Source organism: Caloenas nicobarica, chromosome 2, assembly GCF_036013445.1.
Source record: "Caloenas nicobarica isolate bCalNic1 chromosome 2, bCalNic1.hap1, whole genome shotgun sequence".
Lineage (NCBI taxonomy): Eukaryota > Metazoa > Chordata > Aves > Columbiformes > Columbidae > Caloenas > Caloenas nicobarica.
In genome coordinates this window covers 142,043,775-142,070,235 of record NC_088246.1, presented here as the reverse complement: position 1 = coordinate 142,070,235, position 26,461 = coordinate 142,043,775, and the positions used below count along the sequence as shown (strand labels likewise).

Below are 26,461 nucleotides of genomic sequence, written 5' to 3'. Positions count from 1 at the left end.
TCAGAGTTTGAACTGCAGAAAATATTTTAAATTTCTCTTTATAAAGTTTTTTTAAAAAAACCACAACAAAACAACAAAAACCCAAAAACTTTCAGAAAAATCATTATGAAAATAATCAGTCTTTAAACACCTTTGCTACCTTTTTCTCCCAATTTAATGAAATTATAAAATTGAATCAACTCAGCTTGCTGCCATGGAAGAGAACACCCCCAAGGTGTTTCAGGGTTATTGCTCTTAGTGTTTTATGATCTCTTGTGCTTGTCTTACGTGACAAACTTGGCTGGTATTGTCACTGAGCTTATCCAAATTTCTGATTTGGTAGAAAGGTTTATTTTTTTGAGATGGGGGTAACTTTCTACCAAAATAATGAGTTCAGTTCATTTAATGCTGTCAGAGAAGCACTGGAGGAGTTGGAAGCATGGGATCGGAGGAGTAATCCCCCCTTTTCTGTGGTAAGGAGCTGTTACATCAGCATAATTGCATCATATCAGCTGTGCTGACACAGCTGGTTTTTGAACAGTGTTGTAAATTGTTTCATTGATGTGATATTGGTTGTGGGCAGGGAGGGGAAAGACTTTCTGGACGTAAAAATTTACCATAGGACATGAACATAAAGGTCTGCAGATGGAGGATTTGTTGAGAAGCTACTCCCAACTAATCAGCTTGTCTCTCTTAAAATGCTTTAGAGGTACAGATCATTTTTAAAGATTCCCAGAGATACCAAATTACCCTGTATATTGAGTGTTTTTGATGTACCTGAGCTCTCAATAGTAGTGACTTCCAAACAAATCGAAAAATTACGTTTGCATTTATAGTATTCAAAGAGTTGAGTGGAAAAATGTAAAGACTCATCAATAATTTTTATCGAAAGCCTCTGGTGTTCCTTGCCCCATCAAAGAAACTAGGAGGAGATTAACTACATGCTTGTAGTCTAAATTTAATCCCACCCTTTATTTTTGAATCATGCAGAACATGAAAATCACTTAATACATTTTTCGCTGTTTTCATTAGAGCTGCTTTAGCCGATTTGTTCATAGACTTTGATTTATGCAAGAGGAGGTCAAATTAGGCCATTGCCCTTTCACATTAGATTTGTCATACGTTGTATATGTGTGTTCTTAGAACATGATGCAGTTACAAGCATCCCCTTCACATCAAAATATGTCTGTTTCTGATTCTTCATCTGTCTCTTGGAAGTGTTTTGTTGGTAGATTAAGTGATCCCTGTGATTATTATTTTTTACATCCATGGTTAACAGATGATTTGAAGAAGACACTTTGTCCTGTATTTAGGTGTACTTTGCTTTCAGCAAATGGTATCATACAAACAAATTTCTTCATACTTGAAAAAAAGGAAATCAGTATTTGGTGCCCTTGGAGGTTATTAACACTAACATTAGGTTACATACAGATATGCAGAGAAAGTTTTAATGAAAACAGTCTTCTCCTTAATTTTTGTTTCCTTTTCTTTATTACTTCTTCCTTTGGAAATGTTTTAGCATAATGGCAGAGCAAGGGTAAAATTATGCTTCTGAGTAATAGTGTTTGAACTGGGATGTTAACTTCAGATTAAAAAAAAAAACACAACAAAACCACAACAGCTCATTAGGACTCTCTTTCTGACTTCATATATTTGACAATCTTGCAGGTATAGATTTTGATATAGCACATTTTGGCTTTCTGGGGCAACTTGAGCTTATTGGCTGGCTTTTTGTAGAGTTTGTTCTTGATCTCTTTGTGCTTTATCTTGTTATGGATGAAGTCAGTGGGTATAATGTTCATTTTTATAAGCCATTAAGGGCCATACATGTCCTTCAGGTATTGTTTTGAGCACCGAGTGCATTCTTTTCCCACTGCTGCTTAGTAGTCTAGTTAGGATGTTACCTTGATTTCTTATCTATATTCCAAAAATAAAACCATGGTTGGCTCAGTTCTATTTCAGACCTCAAGAAAACCGATTTTCCATAAAATGAACCTTTACTGTTAAGAGAAGAAGAATGTCTGCAGTGAATGTCATAATTACATTTGTAACACAGTTACCTCATAACAGTTACCAGAAGACACATGGTGTCTAGATGGAGACTGGCAACCCTGGCAATTACACAGTAACTTTTTTTTTTTTTTCCTTTTATAACATTACCTTGATCAAAAGGCACTCTTGGTGCCTGTTACTAAAATGAGCAATTTCACACTCTAGAATTTCAGCAATTGACTGAAAAAATCAGTCAATCCATCTTTTTTGTTTTCCTTTGACAATTATGTTTTTATACATAGCCTTGCAGAATGACTTTAAAGGCAGTAAACTGGATTACTCGGGGCCAAGACACCAAATTTGGAGCTAAAGACAACCACTGAAAACATTTTCCTTTCTATCTGAATTGGAGAATTGTTACCTAGGCTCAACTGCTATAGGAGGCTCACAAGGTGAGGTGACTTCTGCATTATTCCCTTTGTTAACTTCCTTTTTGCTTTTATGCTATGAATAAAAAACTGTCATTTCATGAATGCTGTGCCCAAGATGGCCCCTAAAGCATAAATAAATACTTGTTGTGCAGTACTTATTTGTAAACATTCAGGAAATTTTACTATTAAGTTTGGAAGAATTCTGCTAGGCTTTTGACATTGAAATGGTAGCTTTCGGTTACTGTTGAGACTTCAGGATTTATTAACAAAGAGAGACTATAATCTGCAAGATAAATTTGTTCTACAGGCTAAAACGTTATGTTTCTAATGCCTCTGCATTTCAGCGGGTGATGGTTTAAATTATGACACCCAGTCCTGTGCCTTAGGGCTTGTGATTCTGTAACTTTTTTCAGATGCATCAACTAAGCATTGCCTAATTTGTTATGAAACTGAAGGAAAAGTTGTTCAATAATTCTGACTAAATTGTGCTGCTAACATCTGTTTCCAATAAAATATTGGTAATATGATAAGAATTTGAAAGAATTGTGTGATTACTGGTTTCAAATAACCATTCCAATCGTAGTCAGCCAAAGCTAGCTTTTCCTTTCTTGAGGGAGTCATTTATATGTATAAGGTGTTAAGTCCAAATGGCAGAGAAATCAAATGCTGGGTGGCATGTGAAGGTAAGGTGTGTTGTTTTTCCAATGCTGTTCTTCACTGAAACTCTGGCAAATTTATAAGTTCTATGTTTTCACGTCTTCCATTTGCCATTAAATGTATTAATAATTTAATTAAGAAAACTGGTTGAATAGTCACTACTAAAATGAAAATGACTGTTTGTTATAGACAATTAAAATAGGTATGCTTTTTTAATTTTAATCAGTATTTTTAATTCATAGAGCAGTGGTTCTCAAAAAAAAAAAGTGTCCTTTGGCAGGTGTGGGCTGTGTTCTGGAAGTGGAGAGCGTTAGATGGCCCTTTTTTGAGCCAGAGTAATGGTTGGCTGGTCCCCCACCGTCAGTTAAGGCCCAACTTTGATGCTTAGTCTGTGTTATTAAGGTCAGGCAAGATCTGCTCAGAACTGTTTTCTTTTTCCCTGATTTCCACACGAATTTTCCTCTCTTGCACCTCCTTTCTCATCCTTGTTGCTTTGGCTGGGCAAAGGAGAGCTCCCCAGCAGGCAGGAGAGACAAGGGCAGTGAAACCAGAGGGTAAAGCTTGGCAAAGCCTCCTTGAGAGATTGCAGTTTTGTTTCACACAGCTTCTCTTTCTCCGCATCTGTGAGAACTGTGTGTGTGGATTTGTTTGAATTATGTTTTTGGTCTTCATATGTGAGGTTTGCATATTAGAGGAAGAGGACATACTGCACCTGACTCTAATTTGGTATTTTTTTATGACTTATTTAGCTGCAGTGTGTTAGAAACTTCAGTGAAGATGAGAACCCAGCCATGGTGATCTCTCCAACGAGGGAACCTCAGCTTTCAGATTTTTCAGTAGTGTTTGTTTTATCTGTGTTGTGTTGTCTCTGCATGCTGGCTTCCTAAGGAAAAACCAGTGGCTGTCAGGTCAGTGTGTGTGTGAGTAGCTAATGGAGTGTACCTGATAGAATGGAAGAACTTGCCCTTCCTTAACTGCGTACCTTGTGCTCAGGTACTTCAGAGTTCACAGAATCCCAGAGTGTCAGGGATTGGAAGGGACCTCAAAAGATCATCCAGTCCAATCCCCCACTGGAGCAGGAACACCCAGATGAGGTTACACAGGAAGGTGTCCAGGCGGAGACTCTACAACCTCCCTGGGCAGCCTGTTCCAGTGCTCCGTGACCCTCACTGTGAAGAAGTTTCTTCTCAAATTTAAGTGGAACCTCTTGTGTTCCAGTTTGTACCCATTGCCCCTTGTCTTATCATTGGTTGTCACTGAGAAGAGCCTGGCTCCATCCTCGTGACACTCACCCTTTACATATTTATAAACATTAATGAGGTCACCCCTCAGTCTCCTCTTCTCCAAGCTGAAGAAACCCAGCTTCCTCAGCCTTTCCTCATAAGGGAGATGCTTGTGCTTCATCTGCAATGCAGACAGCCTTGACAGGGAAATACATGCAAATTTTGTTCAGAGGCAGAGCAATGGCTTTAAAAAACTTACTCCAGAAGAAAAGAGATGGTCAGGAGCCTTAGGATTTTCAGACAAAAATGAGCATTGTGTTCTTCATAATTTCTTTCCCATGGTTACAAGGCACTTCCAAACATGTGGAAACCTGCCTTGGTGGAGAGATAGTGAAGAAAACAATGAATTTTTTATTTTCACTGTTTTTTTTTTTTAAAAAAAATTATTTATTTATTTATTTATTTATTTTTAAATCTCGGTATTTCCCAGCACTCAGAGGGCACACTGTCTGTTCAGTAATGATAATGTCTTCTTGTTGACGACAGGAGGGTGAACCGTTGGTCTCTATGTAGCTCTTTGTGAAGTGTTTATGCCTAAAAAGCTATGATGAACTTAAATCTCCATCTGACACTAAACTGAGGCTCTGTCAGTTTTATTGCTAAGAATGGGTGCCTCGGGAATGCTAAACTAGCATGTAGAAAATGTTTATTGTTTACATGGGTCTTGTTATGCATTCCCAATGTTAATTGGATGTCAAATATGTCCTTTGGAGCAGAATTCGTCAGAGCTCCTGGTATATCATTCTGTATTTATCTGTACTTCTAGCTATATTCAGATGAAAACATTTTGACTTCCAGTCATTGGATATTGTCATATGAAAAATATAATTATAGGCATTGAATCCTCTGACTGAGTTTATCCTTTCTAAAACATTTGCTGCTGTTTTTAAGATCAACTTTTCAGTTTAGTCTGTGGTTGAATTTCAGCTCAAGCAACTGGATTATTTGTCTGGTTTTTTTCTCTTTATACAGTTCCCTTCTAAATCCTTGCTTGTGTCAGTCCAGCAAGGCATCGCAGCCCCGCAGTCTGTACCAGGTGTGCTCACGCTCCCTCATTTGAGTTTCCTGTGTGTAAAGGAAGGTGGAGGAATTGTACAGCTCCCCATCCTTTTGTGTGGCAGCTGATTTAGGATTGTGTGTTGAAGGAGAAAGGCCGTCTACATGTAGCTGTATATGGCTGCCGTGTCTTGAAGAACCTTTGCCTTCAAAATTCCTTCCCCCCTTCTGCATGTGGTCTTTTTGAATAAAGTGGGGACAAGCTGCTAGGAATTAAGGGTGTGATACGGCCCGTTTGTATGATATCGACATTTCTGGTCACTGCTTCAGCCATTGCTGGTTTCTTTGCGTACTCGAGTGATTGCAACAGCCACATTGCTAAACTGTATTTTTTCTAGTAATATAGGCTGTAAATTTTTGTTCCTTAAGCTGTTAAAAAAGGAATGTTATTTCTGTGTGTACCTACAGTAACAGGGCTTTGCTTTCATTTTTCTTTTTTCTCTGCATTATCAGTCGTTTTAGGGAAGCTGTGAGACGTGTCTTAGACTAGAAACAAAATGCAGTAGGTTAAACCAGACTCTTAACAAAAATTTAGAAAATGCGATTAATAAGTGTTTGGACAAGACAGTACGACACAGACCACAAATCAGAATCAAAACCTATAAAATTTTGTCAGTGTTGCAATAAAATATTCCAGGTTAAATAGATCAGGAATCTTGATGGATACTTGCTATTTTTTTTGTTGATTTGGTTTTTAAATTCTTCCTGCAGGTTTCTTTAGAACTTTGGTTAAGAAAAGAAATTCGGAAGCAAGGCCAATTCACATTATTGCAGATCTTTTATCTCAGTATCTGTACATCTTTCTGGCCTAAAAATATTACATCTTATGCTATGAACTTTTTTCTTAATTACACGAAGAAATTCTTTTCCATGTCTTTGTTCCTGTAGAGTGATATCAGGTATGTGCGACTAAGCAGTTTATCTGTGTGACTTCTGTGTATTTCCTGTAGAGTGTGCAATATTTTGAAGATGATGACCAAGTCTGGAGGACATCTAACTAGCATTAGATGCCATTAGCATAATAATTAGCATAATGGAATCTAAATAGCATGTGTTGTGTTATGCTTCTGTTTCTTGTATTGGGTTAAATTTGTTAAAAGCTGAGCAGATCATATTGGAAGGAAGTAGAGATGGGTACAAAACCTTGAGATGATACAAATAATAACTAACTTGCATAATGCAGTGGGTTATAGAATAAACAACTAACAGGGCTACTATTTTATATAAGCATATTATGTTTTACTTAAGCAGTTGATAGTGCTGTTTGAGAGGTGGAAAACTTCTGGAAAAAAATGCCATATCCAGACAAAGTTAGAAAGAATACCACTGACAGATTTGCAGTCAGTTACACTGAGTGTAAACTGATGTTTTATTTAGTAGCAAAGATTTTAATCATCATTTTATAGCTAGTGTTTTTGTCAGAAAAGATTCAGCCCTTGATCACGACTAAGGCATTAGCAAAGACATATTGTTTACTTGCTTCTTGGAGATAAGCTTGAGGATTTTCCTACCCCTCTGGAACTAGTTTCTCTGCGTTATCAGTAAAGGTTACTGTATGGCTAATTACATGGCAGTTCAGGTTGATTTAAGAATATAAATGTTATTGTAGAAATAGAAGAGGCTTAGACCATTATTATTTTTAGTGTTCACTAAATCTCCAGTGCAATGTTTTTCTTTTTTACTCTGGACAGCTCAAATGAGCAGGCTTGAAAAGGTTAGTTAGCCACTGGGGATATTAAAAAGAAAGTGGAAACTACGTTGTTTGTACTTCTTAGAATATTAAAAATGTGTTTTGTTTTGTTTTTCTTTTAATTGAGTGGAGAAAGAGGAAACAATAAAAACTGCTGGTGAGCCTATTTGTAGCTGTCACCTCAGGGTGGGAAAGAGATGGCTGTTAAAACAGTACATTTCGATGTGAGAAATCTAGAAGGTGTACAGAAAAAAAAGGTAGTTTTTAGCTTCACCTCTATGTTTGATGTTAGTCAAAATGTAATTCAAGCAATTGTGTTCTGTAGCCACTGTATGACCTACCCAGCGGCAATCAGCCCCCCATCTTTTTTTTTTTAAGTTAATTGGCCCATGTTTAACTTACTAAATGTCATCTGGACTTGGTAAAAAGCAAGTGACCTGCAATGAATTAGTGTAATTGTAATACAAACAGAACATCTCATAGTTTTGGTCTTATACAGGAAAAGAGAAAGTCGGAGAGATTTTTCAGTTTGATAAATAAAACTAAAGATATGGGGAACCAACTTCAGCTCACAATTCATTTTACTTTTTTACTATTGTTTTTTAAAAAATGGTACTCGGCATTTGAATTTTGTCTGTATGTTTTCTCTTTGGAACATTTTCCCTTCTGGAAGAATCTTCCTTAGGATGTATGTCGTGACAGTTATTAAATGCTGACCAGTCATTACGAATTACAGTTTCACCAGACACGATACCATTTCAGAAAGGTATATTTTTAAATCTATGTAGCCTGTCCAGATTTTGGTATATTGTTTTCTCTCTGTCATTTGGTAGGATTAATTTTGAATGCCGTTATGTGGTTCATATTTCTTGCTTTCTGTTCCAGAGAGCAATGCTTACACCTACCAGGAGGACAAAGTGTCATGAAGAACTGAAATGTCAGTTCCTGTGGTATATTTGAATTTTAACTCTGACTTCGAAAAGAAAAAAAAAAGTTAGATTTGCTCTAGCAACCACATTTCCTTACTGGAAAGGTTGTAGATAACTTTTACACTAATCTAGCAATCAAATTAAGAGGCTACAATGTAAATGATATTAGGGAGCATATTGAAAGTACCAGCTAAGGCAAGGACAGTAACACTGTTCTCTGTACGTACCTGGTAGCTGTGAAAGCAACAATGTTGAGTCTTGTATTCTCTCAGTACTTTGGGTATTAGTGGAGCAGAGATGGGAGAGGAATTTTTCCTTCGTTGGTTGAAGACAGGCGTAGCTCTATTTAAGACATAAGAATTTAATACTCAGTTACTCTTTCATGCACCAGAAAATCTTCTGGAATTAATTAGACTTTTCCATTATTTCAGTGGGATGTAGGCATTTAATATCTGAAATATTGTAATCTGTCAGTTTAATTTTAGTTCTTAATTTGAGCACTGCAAGTGGGTTGTTTGCCTTGATCCAGTGGTTGGCTTTTGTTGTCACCTGTTCATCTGTTGCCATTGTAAATGGTGAAGTAGGAAGCTGCAAACATTGTTGTGAGCGTTGTTCCTCTGTGTTTCATGTTGCTTCTGTTAAACACAATCATCCTGTTTCTGTGCTTAGACTGACCAAAGATGATAATCCTACTTTTTTTTTTTTCTTTAATTATTATTACCGAAGTCACCTTTGGACATCCCACTGAGCTGTCAGCTGCTATAGGTTTGTAAACTCACAGTGTGCAGATTATTTTTCTAGCAAGACTCTATTACAGTTGTGACACGACTAGATGAAATTCCTGCTTTCTTCTGTGCTACCTGTAACTGCTTGAAGTATTCACTCTTAAATGTAAGTCCTTACATAATCCACATAGAATCAGAGGCAGAGGAGCTGTTGCAGGGAGAGAGCAACCTGTGAAGGATGCACATGGACATTTAATTTTGTCTTTGTCTAATGCATTCTTCGACTGAATTTTCAGGTTAGACATGGGGAAAATGCTACGTCTTCTGAGAGTGCGTGATTTGCATGAATGCTGGGCAAATGGGGAGGTGGTGGTGATGGAAGAGCTCATCAAAATACATGCCCAAGTTTTGATCATACGATTCTGAAACTGTGTCTAACTTTTGATAGAATACAGTGCCAAACTTCTCAGGTGGTTTATAGGAAACTTTTCTACTCCGTAACTGAATATTTTTTGTCGAAATTGAAACTCATTAGCTCTTCTTCTATTCTTTATAGACTTGAAAAAAAGAACATTTTCTCCCCCTTTGAACTGGCATTTGGCATGTTGGAGACTCTTACCATCTTTCTCACTATAGTCACCTCCTCTTTAAGCAATCCTAATTCGTTCAATCTTTCTTCACATATTGTGGTTTTTTAAATATCTAAGCATTATAGTTGCTGTCTTTTGAACCACCTTCAGTTGGTTCACATATCTTAAACTGCAATGCCTAAAACTGAACACAATGCTGCTGGAGGTCTAATATATCCTGAATAAAGAACTACTGCATATTTCTTGAATGCCTTCTGTCATTACTACTGTGTGTGGTTATGGCAGAAGTTTCACATTTAATGTCCAGCAAGTTTACTACAGCTTTTTCTCACAAATATAAGTTACTCAGTCCTTGACTTTTGTATTAGTAAATATAATTGCAAATGCAGTTTTTCCACTTCATGTCTCAGTAAATGTTAATATGTTTCTGGATGTAATCACTGCCTCATTTTCTCAGAAACTGCAGAAAATACTGTGGGAAGAAAAGATTTTATTATTAAAATAAGCTAGTTGGAGTTTTCTTGGATGGAAAGTAAGTTTCTTAGTCTGGGTAACAGAATTGGAACCTTGTAGGCATTATGTCTGTGGATTTTCAAAACAGTACTGCATCAGGAGTAAAAGAAACTATGGTGAAAGGTGACTGAATTAATCAAAAGAGTATTCCCTGGACTCAGTCATGTAATGTGCACTTTCACAACCACTTCCATGTTTTGTAACTGATAAAAACCCCTAGTTGTTCCAGTTCAACACTAAAAAAAGAAAAAGTTGTTCAGGTTCAAGACATTTATGTTTTAGATCTCTTGGATTCTGTGAAAGGGGGGGATTTAAGTGACCGCAGGATGCTTCTATCTGAGAGAAGTACCTACATTCATGAGACACCTTGTTCCTCTTTTGATTCCTGGGCACGTGTGTGGCTGGGAAATGGCCTTGGGGCAGTGAGTTCCCTGGCTCTTGAGCAGAGATCTACCATAATGTGTAGTTTGATCTGAGACGCTTTTAAATTTTGGTGAAGTTCCCTGAGGGTTATGGTAGAACCTCAAATTGGCCAGTGGTCTGAAGTGGCCCCATCTCTCTGTTGTGGTGATTTTCTCACAAAGAGATTGTGTTGCCTGTCATCAAAAGGGAATTTTCTCCTATACAGCTATGTAAAAATACCTTGTTTTCCAAGTCTGTGCCAAGTTAAAATGGAATGAGAAGGTTAAACCACTACATCACATACTTCTTTCAGTCTAAAGACAGCTGAATATCTATTTCCTTTTTTTCTTCCTTAAGCACCCCCCTGAAAACTCTCCACCCCCCTGTTGAGGGGGGGAAAAAAAAAAAATCTTAAACCACAAACACACATGTACGTACACACATGCACCCTTCTTCCCCATCCTGATTAGATATATCTTGCTTACCTGATGCTGAGGTTGAGTGTACTCTTCAGAACAACTCACTTAGGTTTCCCTTTTGATGTGTGATATTTTTCGTGATATTGTCCTAGATAGTGTCTGAATGATGCAGTTCTTTTCAGGTGTTTGAAACTCTTGTTTGTGTTTCTAAGACCTGCTGACTTTCATGGTCTTGTTTCCTAGTAGTGTTTGGATTTTTTCAGTCATCATGTTTGATCATGTTTGGTTGGGTTTGTGTGGTGGTGTTTTGTTTTTGTTTTTTTTCCTCCCATGAACACTAAAAATGTGGAAACTTGTTATTATTGTGGCTGTGGCTGTGAACTTTCAATATAGCCTTTCAATAAAATATGAAGTAATTATACTGTTTTGTAACTATATGGGATTATTTGCAAGTTAGATATTTTTCTCTGAAAATTCCTGTAAATGTCAATTAAAAAAAAAATTCAAAACCTTTAGCTTCCTGGGGTAGATTAAGCACAAAATCTTGAGCAGCCTGAAATTATTTTTGTTTTCAGTGAATGCCTTTGCTTTAAAAATCGTATAATTTCACTTATCTAAAACACCTTTCTTCTCCCACCCCCCAAAAAAACCAAAGAAACAGCAAAAAACCTCAGCGAAGCAAAATAACAGTTAAAAACATTCATGAGATTGCAGATATTTCCATGCTTTAATTTCTACAGGCTTTCAAAAAGCATTTGTTGCTATTCTTTAATGATTTGCTATCTCAGTTGAAGGAGAGGAGAATTTTGAAGATCAGGTTGCTGGTTGTCTTTTCTGCTGTAACTTTACTGACATCAGTGAGTGTAACCTTGCAGATGAAATGAAAACTTGAATGTTACATCTCTAAACAAAAAGGAAACGGGACGGCAACACCGAGTTGATTGGCAGAATTCAAGAATATTTTGTGCTGAAAAGTTGGGTTCAGGAAATTAAAATAGCCGTACTGAATTGGGTAGAAAAACTCAAACTAGTCCAATTTAAAGTAGGAGATGGGAGGCTGGGACAAAATAATAGCTGAAAAAGCTACAGGCAAAAGTCATGAAGACTTCTCCCAAATCATAGGGGATTCTTTAAATATGTTAAAAGAAAGCCTGGAGAAATATTGATAGGTCTGCTGGATTTGAAGGGAGAGGAAGAAGAAATAAGCAAGCAAAGGGTCACTGCAGATGAACAAAGTTGTTCCTTTGCATACAACTCCATCCAGTCATTTGTTGAGTTGCTCTTTGGATAGTACAAGTGATGACTTATGAGAGGTAAAGAAACTTTCAAACATGAAGCAAAACCAAAAAATCAACCCTGGATAAACTGGTAAATTACCTGGCAGTAGAACAGCACACTGAGGTGTTATTTCTGGGAAAAGACTGGTGGTAATGAATATTTATATATAATGAACGGACATATACAGATGACATGAACTTTTTAGATGAGTTAGCAGGGGAACTTACTCTTTGTCTTGCTATTTGGGTAACAGCCAATGCAATAAATTCTGCCTTTTAAATATACCAGTGCAGATTTGTCTCAGGACATGGTAGAACTTTGAAGTTATGCTATGTTGTGGGATTTAAAAATTGTGGTGTAAGTGAACTAGTTTAAAACCAGTAAGAAATAACAACAACAACAAAACCCACACCAAAAAAAATCCCAAACTAAATGAACTTGTGGCCTTAGAATGCTGATTTCTTCAAGCTGTTGTCACAGAAAAAATTATCTGTAATATTCTTTTGAAATTTGAAACAACTTTTAAAAAAGTTTTATAAAATCATAGAATATCTCAAGTTGGAAAAGACCCAGAAGGGCCATCAAGTCCAGCTCCTGCCTTTAGTAGAAAGAGTAACTTCAGAGGTGAGTCTTGAGGCGCAGTTCTGTTGCGTGACGGTGCTAACAAGGCAAGGGTTGATTCTTTTCAGTAGTTTTACAATTGCACTTACTATAGCAAAATGTTTGAGATTGGTATGTTTACATTCTTGACCTATTGTAACTCTGTCAAAATATTATGAACTTACTAGCAATAATAAATATACAGATCAATATAAATGGCTTATCTTTCAGTCACCCATCTTTACTGTTAATCATGTGATTATTCTTTTCATTATGTATTTTTTCTCTGTTTTTATTACTTTATTACTTTACATCTTAAGTGCATCATACTTTGCTTTGAACAGCAAAGGTCATCGTGCCAGAGGGAAGCCTGTGACAGCATGTGGCTGTTAAACCACTGGTAACAGTTGTGGTTTGTGTTTTTGGTTTTGTGTGTGGTTTTTGTTGTGTGTGGTGTGGTATGTGTGTTTTGGTTTTTTTTTTAATTCTCTTACTGTTAATATGTGAGGTATCTGTAATTTTATCCTAAAATACTTTAAATCTTTTTTACTGTATGTAGTATTGTGTATGTAATTTAATCAGTGGTCACTACTAAAGAACTATTGAAGGGAACACAGGAGAATTGCCTGTTAGACGTCACACATATTTCCCTTCATTACGATTAAAAATTCTTTATCCATTACTGTTTCTCCAAAGTTCTCTGGACTAAATCTCTGCTTATCCCTTCCTGCATTTAGGCCTACATTGATAATTCTAGCTGTGCTTTGTTGGGAGATCATCAGGCGAGTGGATGTAGCAGCACAGCGTTCTCGTTCTGCTGCTCAGCTGGATGAGCAGTCGTTGCTGACTCTCAGTGAACAAAGTGGTGTTTTGGTTGAGCAGTGATAGGAATCTTTAAGATTTGGCTTAATGTTGGAAATCTAATCTTATTGCTAGGAGTAGGTGCTTTCTAATATTTGGTGCTATTAGGTTTTCAAATTTTGTGAAAGCTGAAAAGTGTTTTGTTTCTATTTGATGATTTAGTTTTCAGAAGAATATAATTGCTGTGTTGGTGTGTGGTTGGGTGGTGTGTGGTTGGGTGGTGTGTGGTTGGGTGGTGTGTGGTTGGGTGGTGTGTGGTTGGGTGGTGTGTGGTTGGGTGGTGTGTGGTTGGGTGGTGTGTGGTTGGGTGGTGTGTGGTGGTGGGTTTTTTTTTTTTTGGTCCCAGTTGGCATTTTGCTCTGGATTATTAAAGTGGACTGAAGAATAAGTAACTTCAATGAACATTTTTTCTCCTGTAAATTGGTAATAGCCTCTTCAATGTTTTAGCTTAAACCAAAACTGTGTTTTAGCAAAAATATGGGAGAAGCACTTATCCATTGGGTGGCTGGATCAGTCTAGAGTATTTATTCACTGAACATATCTGCAATAAATGCTTTTTATGATACACAGTTTAAAAAAAGTAATAAGAGGATGAAACTTACTTGACAACTTTTGTCTTTCTCTAGGCTTTAATTCAGGGTAAACTATTCAGCATTTCCTGTGCAACATTGAAATGAATGCTCTTAGTGTGTTTTTTCAAGCCACTTCATTGCTACAAGTATGTGAGCTATGAGACAGGCAGTGAAAATGAAGAAAATAGCACTGAATGGGCCATAGCATGCACAATTTTGAGTTGAGTAGTTCCTTCTTGATCTCTCTAGTTCTAGTTTCTCTTGTCACTGAGATTAGTAAAGAGCAGCTCTTACTCCTGCAAAAACACAGGTATAATCGGATGAGCAAGAACTGGTGTGTGACTGAGAAGCTACTTTTTCTTTCTGAAAAGGAAGAGTAAAAATTAGTATTGGCTGCTTCAACAGAAGCAATATTTTGCACAGAAAGACAATTAAGCTTTTCAAACATTTTGAATCACATGTTCAGATTCCAGTTAGGGGTTTTATCAAACTTGGGGGATATTGAGAATCTCCTTGGATCAGGTATCTGATAGATGTGATGGAACCAGACCTGTTTGTAATTCTGCACAAAAAATGTGAGTGCACTGGATCTTTGTTAGCTACTGTGTTTGCAGATGGGAGGAGGAAACTGGTGATTTTTAGAGTGCTTCTGACAATTAAATTTATTATCTACACTGAAGCAGATCATAAACTGACTTCTTTGTCTTTAAACAGGAGGAATTGTTTAGTAACTTTGTTTTTCATTGTTACAAAGTTTTGCAAAAAGCTTTATTGGAACAATATTGTCATTATGAATTGAAAAACAAAACCAAAATCCAACAAATAAAAATCCCCAACCAAACAAACCCCCCCCCCCCAAACTCCCCCAAAACAACAACAAACGAAACCCAACAACAAAAAAACCCAGTGTAGAACCTGCTAGTATCTCACTCTTCTTGTCTGTGCTGGTGTTTCATTTCTAGACAGCTGTTGAACTGTATAACTGAATAATTAGCGGTGTTTCAGTAGCCTTTTGGGAGGTTATTCAAGAAGGGAGGGAAGTTCCACGACATGTATCACAAAGAGAAAAATGTGTCTTTCAGCTGATTCTTTGTTTCTAAAGCTAATAAAATGTTACAGGATTCAGTATTTATTACCTCCCCCCACATTAAATAGGATTTCATACTCTTAAAATGTGTTACTGAGTTGAAATGTATTTTTGAGTTTGTTTTCAGCAGCAGAGTGATAAACTAAGTAGTATAATTGTGGTGCAAAAAACTGTGGAGTCACAAACTGCCTGTGAATGTCTTATATCTTTACACTCTTTCTAAAAAAGTTTCTTTCTGTAGATTCTAGCAATGGAGCTTCACAGGATGAAAATTATAAAATCTCCACAATGTAAAAATATTTGTCTTCTTCAGTAGCATTCATGATACTGCACAAATAATAACAGTGAAAGTTGTTATTTTGATTTTCTTCTATTTATTTAAACAGCAAAGATTAGTTATTCAAGGAGCTAAACCCCCAAAGACATGGTACCTTTACCAAATTAATGTTGATCATTTAATGTGTTCATGGGTTATGTGAAATTCAGATATGTTACCCTGACTGACAGGAAGAATGAGTTGCAAGGATTTTCTGATTAGGAAATTCCGAATGTAGTATATGAGGGTCTCATTTTTCTTTAGGTGTTTCCTAATGAATCTGATTACATTTTTATGTCAATAAAATTGTCCGTAAAAGAACCTTCACGAAAAAACTGTTTTCAGCTTGGACTTCTTTTAAAATGCTAGGCCCTTTACGAGTAATAAAAAGAAAATCATGTCCTGACTTGTGCAGTTCTGCTCTCATTTAAGACGTGGTCTTCAGTCCAGTGTTCAGCTGAACCATAACTGCTGCTTATTGGGCAGGTAGGTGGTTCCAGGCAACACTTATGGTAGAAACTATGAGACTGTCTAGTGCCCTGTTCACAAGCGGCCACGGAAACTGCCCTGGATGGTACAGTTTCCCCCCATCCTTTGTCATGCATATACTGTAATTTGCCGCAGATTCTGGTTTCACTGCAGGGTGTAGGACTTGCCACGAAGCAACGTATGAAAGATGATTCAAAGCAGAGTTGGGCTCAAGGTTAAGAGGTGGAAGGGCCAGTGCAGGACAAATTTGGAATGGGCTCTGTCACAGACAGGTGAAGACAAACACTGATTAAGCTGCCATGGTCCCTCAGGCCTGAGTTCTGATGTCTCGCAGCTTAGAGGTGTAGTGTTTTTTTTTTTAAAAAAAAAAAAAAAAAAAAAAGGGTTAAAACTGGAGACTCGGTCATATGATCTAACCCTCTAACCCCTTTGCTGTATATTTTATGTGTTGTTTGAGTAAGACTTGCCAGTCTGTCTCAGATGTAGGGGAATGAGTAAGGGGGTGTTGAAGGTGGGAGAAAAGAATAGCCTCAGCTCTTTCACAGTCTGTCAGAGCCTTCATCCTCTGGACAACTTCCCCGTGTTTCCTGCAGTTGTTACCTCCAGCTCAACCCCTGGAACTGGGTGGTTGGGAGCTTATATCAAGTGCTAGCTGGTGCGGTTGGTTTGGTTTTTCTTTTGAGCAACAGTTGTCTAAGGCTGGCTGAGTGAGCGTTGCCATCAGCCCTACGGTGAGACCTGAACTCATACTGATAGCTATGGGAAACTTGGGAGAAAATGGTAAGTGGACCGGAAGCAAAAAATTACTACAAGTAATAGTTTGGGAGAACACAGGGACTAGAGGAACAGAGTGACTGAAACAGCTTAGTTTGGTTTTAAAAATAGGACAGAGTTCTTTTAGGATGGAAAAGATGTATTTGACAAGAAATGGAAGCAAAAATGAAGAACAAATTCCTATCAGGTGAGCATTTTGGTTTTATTCCTGGAGATTTGGGACTAGCTTTATAATTCTCCAGTGATTGCCTTGCAGGCTCCTTGGAAGGAAACAGGATTAGGTGGAAGCTAAACCAGAGTGTTTTGAAAGAGAGAGGGAGTGTAACTTTTATGCAGAGAAATATGTAAGCCAAAATGAGAAAGCAGAGGGGGAAGATGAAATGGAAAACTGGCATTTGCGGGTAGTTAATAAAAGGGAGTGCTGAGGGCTGAGGAGAGGTACAGGCTTGCAAGGGCATGGCGTAATTAACAAGTTGGACTAAACATTTGGAATAAGTAGTTTCTATATGTTTTACTGTATTTAAAAAATGCATCTAAAATTTTCAGCTAACACAGCTCATGTCACATGAAGTTTTTTAGAAAGCTACTTCAGAAACATGTATATTTATTTAAAGTAGATATTTTCAACAAACATACAAAGCATAAATCTGGATTTAGGACCTTAACTCTAGCTCTTGAATATCTCCTTTTGTGATTTTTATTGCCTGCCATAAAGGAATGATTCATGAATTCTCTCTTTCTTCTTGTCCTTGGTGAATTATAAAGAAGTCACTTCTTTGCTGTGGTTCTTAACTGCTGTGTAGTTGATGAAAATAATTGGCAAAGGCAAATATTTTTTCCGAGAACTTTGGAGCTGAGTAGGACTCCAAAACTAAGCTCTATTTACCTGCAGAGAGGCAGGTCAATGTTTATTATCAAACAGGAGGTATACGTTTTGGCACCACATAAACAGCAGTTACTGGTCTTCTGTTACAGCTGTGTGTTTTCAATAGCTACTGCAGAGCTGGCTGTTAAGAGCAGCTAAAGATAAGATTAAATGTCATCAGTTCAAAGTTCAGAAGAGATCATTACTGTCAAGGACAGAAACAGCTGAATTTGTTAGCCACTGCTTTATACCAGAAGCACTTCACTTGTACTGACAATCTTGTATCACAAGCAAAGTAGGCAAGGCCAATTGCAGAGTAGTAAAGTGCCACGTTTCATATCTGGGTTCATTTGCCAGTTTGGCACAGCTGCCCACTGAGAATATAAAGCATACATCTTTATTAAACAAAATGCCCAGGTCTCTTTTTGTGATTCTTGTATTAGGCAGATAATGAATTGAGTTTTGTAAATGTTTTAGGTATTTGAATTAAAGCAAACTATTCAGTATTGAAATATTTTTTTCATTAAAATTATAGTAAACAGGTTTTCCATTGTTTTGCATGGTTCCACTTTTCTTCAGCATATGAGAAGTGTTGTAGAATGAGGGTTTGAACAAGTTAAACCAGGTTTCAAGGCCAGTCAGCCTTCTTAGAAGCTATGGATACAATCTCAGGAAGTTCCCTCTCCCTTATGCCTGTGTTTGAAACACAGGTTGAAGCTTCTGGAGCCTCTACTATGCAACAGTCTGTGTAATCTCTCATTTCAATTTTTTTGCCTTTTCTGAATGCATATTTCTGCATATGCTTGTAGAAAAACAAATGAAAAACTTTTACTCCCTTTCACTTCGGAAAATGGTTTCACAAGAAAATAATAGCTTATTATTGCTGTCAGTAGAGCCGGTTCTGAATAGTGTGTTGCTGTCTTGTAAATCATAAGCAATGATACTGAATGCATTTGAGATAATACATACAGAAATTCAAAATTTCCAATTATTGTCAGTAGTCTATCAGAGTTGTACTGCTTTTTTTCCCCCTACAAGTGTAAATGTATAATTAGAGGAAAACCTGGGGAAAAAAATTGTAAAGAAAATGACACAGTATGTATAATCTTTAGTAGGACAAACATTCTTTATATAGGATGAATCTTTTTTTCCTTGTTGAAAAATCTGTCTACATACTGTTCTTGACTGTGAAATTTCTGTTCTGTAGGTAAAACACTGCCTTTCTAAGTAAATTCTCACTGCTAGTGGACATGTTACTTGGTTATTTTTGTCATCTTGTAGTGTTGTCTTAGATATTTAGCATACGTTTCTTAATCTTATTAGGAAAAGCAAGTTTTAAAACTACATCTGTAGAACTATGAATGCAAAAGGAAATCGTAATTCTAGTTTCCTAAGCAATTTTCTTTTATAAAACTAAATGCAGCTGAGTGAGGGGAAGGTGAACTTGTCTTTTCACAGCAACTTCATGTGTGTCTGTTTAAACGAGCAGTGCTGTCATTTTCAAAAGGGCAAATCATCTCTCGAGACTGATAAACAGCAATGGATAAAATAACAAGTGATGGGCTCAACGAGGTACAGTTTAAATAGAGAAAATCTAATGGGAAGTAGCTACATTAGTAGCAGCTGGATTTACTTCCTGGATCTCAATCTGAGTGGAAATCCTAGCTTGCTTAAAATTTGTCTTCCAGATTCTTGGCCTGATAAGAAAGGTGGATAAAGCAATTTATTTACTTGGCTTCAGTGCTGTGATGATGGGTTTTGTTTAAACTTGCAATTGTTGTTTGATTTTTATCTAGGCTATTTTTATGATTCCTACAAATCCCCCTCCAACCTTCCGGAAGCCAGAGCTCTGGTCAGATGAATTCACAGATTTTGTGAAGAAATGCTTAGTGAAAAATCCTGAACAAAGAGCTACAGCAACACAGCTGCTACAGGTCAGTATTTAAGTTACTGAGGAAATGCAAGTTTTATGGCTTTTTTCCTCTGGTCTCAAACCAGAACTGTCCTAAAAATTTCTAAGGGTAAATCTCATTTTAACTGTTATCATTCGCATATCGCATTTCTTTTCCATTTTGTCAAATACAAATACCCCCATTTTATTTCTCCTTTGCTACTTCTAAAAATTAATTGCTCTTTCTATAGCTTAGGGCTTGTTCTTGCTATTAAAATTGGATCCTTGCTTTGTGGTTAGAGGCCCTTGATAGATCTCGGGCTTTAGGCAAGTGTTAAGTAAAGGGCTTGAGCCCAGGTTACCCCTCAGTGTGGACCACCCATGGAGTACATTCAATCTGCCCTTCTGGTCATGGGAAATTAAGCAGACAGGTTGCTCTGTGTCCTAGAAGGGTCTGATGCAGATGGGCAGTATAAGGAGTTTGTTCTTGGGCTGGGTTATACCAAGTAGGTGCTTTTAAATTCAAGCCACGATTGGTGGTGTGGCCCCGCGGAGCCCAGAGAGGCTGTGCCGGGCTTTCTCAGCTCGCTGACCTGAGCCTGCTAGCGCTGCAGAAGTTCAACAGTTGCATCTTTTTGGTACTGAGATAGAAATCAAGCAGAGAGCTTTCAAAGAACTACAACAACTAAACAGGAGGGACTGATCTATCAAAAAAGATGTAGTCTTTGTGAATTGGCCACACGTTTTAGTGTGTGTGGGAGAGAGAAAATGTGAAGAAAATTGTTGTTCCTTAGTTGCTTGTAGGCTTATTAAAACAGCCCCGAAGGCAGAGCATAATACAAATATGGGGCAGAAGGAGACAAAGAACAAAGGTGGTGAAGGGAGAGGAAATTTCTAGAAAAAATTGTAATGGGTTCCATGATGTTTGAAATGGATTCTAAAATTTCCTGTAAATAAGCTTGCTTTGATAATGAGACAGAAGTGGAAAATTTTGATAGGTCCTTTGCTCCATTTACTTTCCTGATTCCGAATTAATTATTTTTTTTTGTAATTTAGTGTTCTTTTATGCTTTTTGCTGCTATTGATAAATATTACTGCTAATTTTACTTGTTCATCTGTCTACAAGTGAATCTGATTTTTGGAAATTTCATCTGTAAGACACTCATGCTAGATTTATTCTGCTTCTAGCTAGAAATAGCCTCTTTTAAAATCTAAATTCAAGTGAACTCTACCGCAAGGAGAACATAAACATTTTGCAAAGTAGTTTGCAGTAATATATCATCAAATTTGTAAGTCATGTTATGTACATTTTATTTTCCACAATGTGAGAACATGAAAATGTAGACTGCAAGGAGAGTAAAAATTGAAAGTTTTAGATTTTCATATGATGTATGAATCATCGCTTGAGACCATAAAGATTTGAAGTTCGTGTGGTTAGCTGAAGACCGGCAGCTGGATAGAAGAGATTTGCATTAATGTGTAAAAGTAAGGAGTTGGGGTGAGGGGCGAAAAGCTTCAGTGTTCCCCTTTCCATGTGCTTACTGGCCAGACAACCAAACACTGTGTCCAGCACAAGTATGTGTTGCCTTTTCCCACAGCTGGAGTTTGGAGCATGTGTGGTGGAGCTGGAGGTGCAGGGCGGGGAATGAAAGTGCTGCTTGTGGGAAAAGATTGTGGAGGAAAAGGAGAGTAATTGAATTAATATATTAAGTGACAAGATAGAGAACAGGTATAGGACGCTAGGTTTCATCAATTCTGTTCTTCGTGTAAAAAGTTTTAAAATATTTAATAATATATATCTGAGGTGCTTAGTGTTATCTTTCGCCTAAATTGTATTTGCATATAATGATGCAAGAATCAGAATTTTTCTAACAGCAGGTGTTTACTAGACAGCAAAATAAATGTAAATGGTATCGTGCACATTTTATCTTAAAGGAAGAAGTAATGTTTTAAATGACCTTGAATTAAAAAATTAGTCTTCCTGCTAAAAGTAACGTTTCAGCATCATCAGGAAATGTTTTATGATTTATAAAGTACAGGTTTGTTGAAGTAGGCAGTCATAGTTGCTTTCTTACAGCCACTAATTTATGCTGTCAGTTTGTTAAGATTAATTAAATTCCGTAACTGAAAATCTGAAAAAGTTTGTTTTTCCTGTGTCAGTCACTGCTCTATTTATTTACTACTTACTGCATGTTTCCTTTGGACAATTATATCCTTACCTATAAAGCAGTTGTTATATGATTACATTTCCCAAGGCTTGCTGTTATTAGAAATAGTTAAAGTAAAATCTTAGTTATGAAACTCCTAGAAGATATTGGATGTTGTTAGTGTAGATTTTAATTATTGTGTAATGTAAAATAATATTTATCACTGAGATCTGTGGTGTTCAATAATACTTGTAATTACATCTGAAGCGTAACTATTGTAGTGATGCTATATATATTTTTTTTTTTTTCCTAGCACACATTTATTAAGAATGCCAAGCCAGTTTCAATTTTAAGGGACCTGATCACTGAAGCTATGGAGATAAAGGCAAAGCGACATGAGGAACAGCAGAGGGAACTAGAAGAGGAGGAAGAAAATTCGGTTTGTCCCTTTTTTTCCCTATAAATATCTGTACTTTATAGATAAGTTACTGTTTTTCCTCTGCTTTCTGTACTTATGTTCAAATACTTTTCTTTACCAGGCTTCTACCTGGTTGTTACCCTATGAGGACTGAGTGTTCCACTCTTATTTATTACGAGTAGTGCTGTCGTGAGTAATGCCATATGAGCCAGCTTTCAGCACTATTCCACGAGATGTCCCAGCAAAGAGGTTTTCTAGGAGGTAGGAAAAGACAGCATGTCAACTTCAGCTGTTCAGACTAACATAAAAAGAAAAGAAAACCCACCAAAACCACAAACTGATAAGATTCCATTTTCACATAGGGGCTTTTAGACAAATGGTTCAATTTTCAGTCCAGGTCACTTAGCTTTTTTTGTGTCCCCCCCCCCCCCCCTTTTTTTTTTTAAGTGTAATACACAGAATAGTTAGTTATGCAGCACAGTAAGTAGTGATTGCAATATGGTTGCACCTATAAAGTGAGAATGGTGACAGCATTTTGTTCTTCAGATGATGACATCAGCATATGTTTGAGGACAGAAGTAGGTCATGTGATAAATAGGGTGCATTTAGAATTGTTTGGCAATGTTAGGAATAAGTCAAATAAGTCAGTGTTTCTGGCATTATCACTCTCCCTGCATGATTTTAGAGTGGTCTTGTGCTTTGAAGAAGTGTATTGCCACAGAAACAATGAGAGCCAAGGTCATTCAGTAATAACACACAGACTGGAATGTTAGCAGAAATCTTACAGCTTTGAGCAAACAGAAAAGAGCAGTGCAGTAATGCAGTCTGCCCCATCCCAAATTGTTGGATCCTTGTTATGTGTTACAGAGTATTAGGTGATGATCTATATACAGGAATACTTTTCAAGCAGATTCTGTGGAGTGTTTTGTATCCCAACAGACAGTATAGTCTTTTGTTTGCTGGATGTTTTTCTGTTCTAAGAATATTGCTAGGTTGTGTTTATAAAGATGGTTTACGCTGGATTGTATTTGCTTGGTCAGTAATTAAACGGGCAGGGAAGGTTGGGATTGTTGTTTTTTATATTCGGAAATGTTGCCTATGTGGAGATGTGTGACTTGCAGAGTTGATGTTTATGAATTGATATATCGAATAGTTGATCTCTAAAGAGACTGATTTATTACAGACATAAAAACCTAAAGCCTTTACTAGCATGCTTTCTGCCCTGCTATTGCCTTCTGAACTGTAGACCTCAAACACTTGGGCATTGTTGATGGCTTTTGCATTAACCCCAAATTAGGTATGATATCTGATTACTCAGTCTGAGGTTCAGATGGGGAGTGAGATTACCAGGCAGGAGCGAAACAATCCATGCCAGCTCAGTATGTGGTGTTTACCTTCCCTCTCCCATGACTGGGTGGAAGGGTGCAACTCAAATTGGGTCCACCTCAACTGAAGAAGCATTAGCAACTCCTCATGCTTCTTGCATGGGTACAAAAGTCAGAACATAACACTGCCCTTTCCCACACTCCTGCCACAGGTTATTCAGTGTTTAATATAAGGGAACCTCAAATCCAGGATTGGGGCAGCAATCTGCAGTAGATGGGAGTTTTGCCATGTACTTTTGTGGCACAGTCAGGGAACAGGTTATGAGTTAAAAAGACAGAATGACTCTGCTTGTCACTAGGTGTAAAAGATCGGTGCCTCAAATCTGAAAATAATAGAAGTATCTTTGGTTAGCGGGGCTGAGAGAGCAGAACCACAGAATGGTTGAGGTTGGAAGGGACCCCTGGAGGTCATGTGGTCCAGCCACCCAGATCTGGTTGCCTAGGACTGTGTCTAGGCAGCTTTTGAATGTCTCCAAGGAGGGAAGCTCTACAACCTCCCTGGGCAATTTGTGCCGATGCTTGGTTGCCCTCACAGTAAAAAAGTATTTTCTGATATTCAGAAGGAACCTCCTGTATTTCAGTGTGTGCCCATCGCCTCTGGTCCTGTCGCTGGGCACCACTGCGAAAGGCCTGGCTCTGTCTTCTTTACATCTTCCCTTCAGATATTTGTACACATTGATGAGGTCTCCCCAGAGCCTTCTCTTCTCCAGGCTGAACAGTCCCAGCTGTCTCAGCCTATCCTCACAGGAGAGATGCTCCAGTCCCTTAATCATCTTTATGGCCCTTAATTGGACCGTCTCCAGTATGTCCATGTCTCCGTTGTACTGGGGAGCCCAGAAGTGGACCCCAGTACTCCTGGTGTGACCTCACCAGTGCCTAGCAGAGGGTATCACCTCCCTTGACCTGCTGGTGACACTCCTAATGCAGCCCAGGATACCGTTAGCCACCTTTGCTGCAAGGTTGCATTCTCTTAAAAATAAGTGTAGTTGTAGTCTATGGAAATGCTAAGTCTGTCACTCTTTATTTATACTAACAGAATTTTAGGGCCTGTAATCATTATACCAGTTGTTGTGATTTAACCCCAGCTGGCAACTAAGCACCACACAGCTACTTGCTCACTTCTCCCCCACCCTGGTGGGATGGGGAGGAGAGAAAAAAAAAAAAACCAACCAAAACCAAACTCATGGGCTGAGAGAAAAGACAGTTTAATAGAACAGCAAAGGAAGAGAAAATAATAATAATAATAATAATAGAATATACAAAACAAGCGATGCACAGTGCAATTGCTCACCATGTGTTGACTGATGCCCAGCCTGTTCCCGAGCAGCGATCCCAGTCCCCTGGCCAACTTCCCCCAGTTTATATACTGAGTGTGATGTCATATGGTATAGAATATCCCTTTGTCCAGCTTGGGTCAGCTGTCCTGGATGTGCACCCTCCCAGCTTCTTGTGTACCTCCCTGCTAGCAGAGCATGGTGAGCTGAAAAGTCCTTGACTTAGTATAAGCACTGCTTAGCAACAACTAAAACATCAGTGTGTTATCAACATTATTCTCATACTAAATTCAAACCACAGCACTATACCAGCTACTTGGAAGAAAATTATCACAGCTGAAACCAGGACTGTATCCACTACTTATTCTATACCGTCTACATCATGCCCAGAATCCTACACTTTCCAATACATTTCAGTTAATCACCACCACTTTTCCCATCTTTGGATATATACACACAGATACCATTCCCTTAGTCTGTGGGCCATCCCTCTACCATGTCTGTTGAGTTCATTTAGTCCGTGACTTTGGGCTTCATCTGCCATAAGTCTTTTGGGGCAGGAGAGATGGAGGGTGGTGTTGAACCATTGCATGCTGCATCCAGAGCCTGCAGCTGGTGTGTCTGGTATGGCCCAAGCCCACGGTCTGCAGGTTGATCTTGATCTTGAGGAAGTTGCTGGGCACCAGCTGCTCAAGCCAGTTTTGGTTCCACTACCGCTGCGCTTAGCTTGGTCTTATTGAAGTTCATTCTTCATTGATCTGGGTGATTCTTACTGTAATACCATTGGTATGGCATATAGCAACTATAGTAGTGATGACATCCAGTGGCAGGGTTATATAGCAATTAACATCATACAGTTTAATTGGCTATTCTCACCTGAAGTCAAATCCCCTTGAGGTACACATTGGATTTCCCTGTACTTCTGCATCACCCACCAAGTGCACCCAGGTCCTTGGACAAAAGCAATCCCATGGGTGGGTTTACCTTTGCCTGAGGCAAGACTAACCCAGACTGTCCGGCCTAATACATTCTTCATGTGCAGTATAGGGATTTTATCCCTTTCATGGAAGTTTTGATAGGGCATGGCCAGCTCCATTGGTAGATCCCCTAGAGTTAACTAGCCATGTGGCTTTTACTTAATGTGTATCCCGATGTTTGAAGGTCCCACCACTCATTGCTACCAGTGTAGTTTTATCAGACCACCGTATCATTTGATTTTCCTGCGGGCTCGTGTGTGACAGGGGATGTGATATGCCCACTCAGTGCCATACTATTTGGCCCAAGTGTCTATGAAGTTGTTTTGGAAATGAGGCCCGTTGTCTGACTCAGTTCTTTTTGGGGTGCCATGTCACCATAGGACTTGCTTCTCAAGTCTTAAGATAGTGTTTTGGGCAGTTGCATGGAGCATGGCGCCTCTTTCCAGCCATCTGCTGGTTGCTTCCACCGTTGTAAGCTCATGGTGCTTGCCTTGGCAGGTCTGTGGGAGTGTGATAAAAAAAATGGTCTGCTGAGCCTCCCTATATTTATAGTTCGGCCATCGTCCTCCATGCCACGGAGGCTTTAACTACTTGACTTGCTTGATTGCACCACATGTTTTACATTCATGGATAACCTGTGCAGTAGTGTCCGTGGTCAAGTCCAGCCCTCAGTCATGAGCCCATCTGTATGTTGCATCTCTTCCTTGATGGCCTGAAGTGTCATGGGCCCACTGAGCTATAAATAATTCACCCTTAAATTGCCAGTCCGGATCCACCTCAGCCACTTAAATCTTAGCAGCCTGATCCACCTGCTTGTTTTGATGCTCTTCAGTGGCCCAACTCTTGGATACGTGAGCATCT

The 26,461-nt window shown here is 38.2% G+C and overlaps 1 protein-coding gene across 1 annotated transcript in view; it reads left to right on the top strand.

Annotated features, from left to right (window-relative positions):
• The window catches only part of STK3 (serine/threonine kinase 3), a 133,279-nt gene that overhangs the window by 38,924 nt on the left and 67,894 nt on the right, over positions 1-26,461 (top strand). Inside the window, exons 7-8 of the mRNA XM_065628800.1 lie at positions 19,305-19,442; positions 21,860-21,985. Of these exons, the coding sequence (XP_065484872.1) occupies positions 19,305-19,442; positions 21,860-21,985 (264 nt within the window). The remainder of the gene's footprint in view (positions 1-19,304; positions 19,443-21,859; positions 21,986-26,461) is intronic.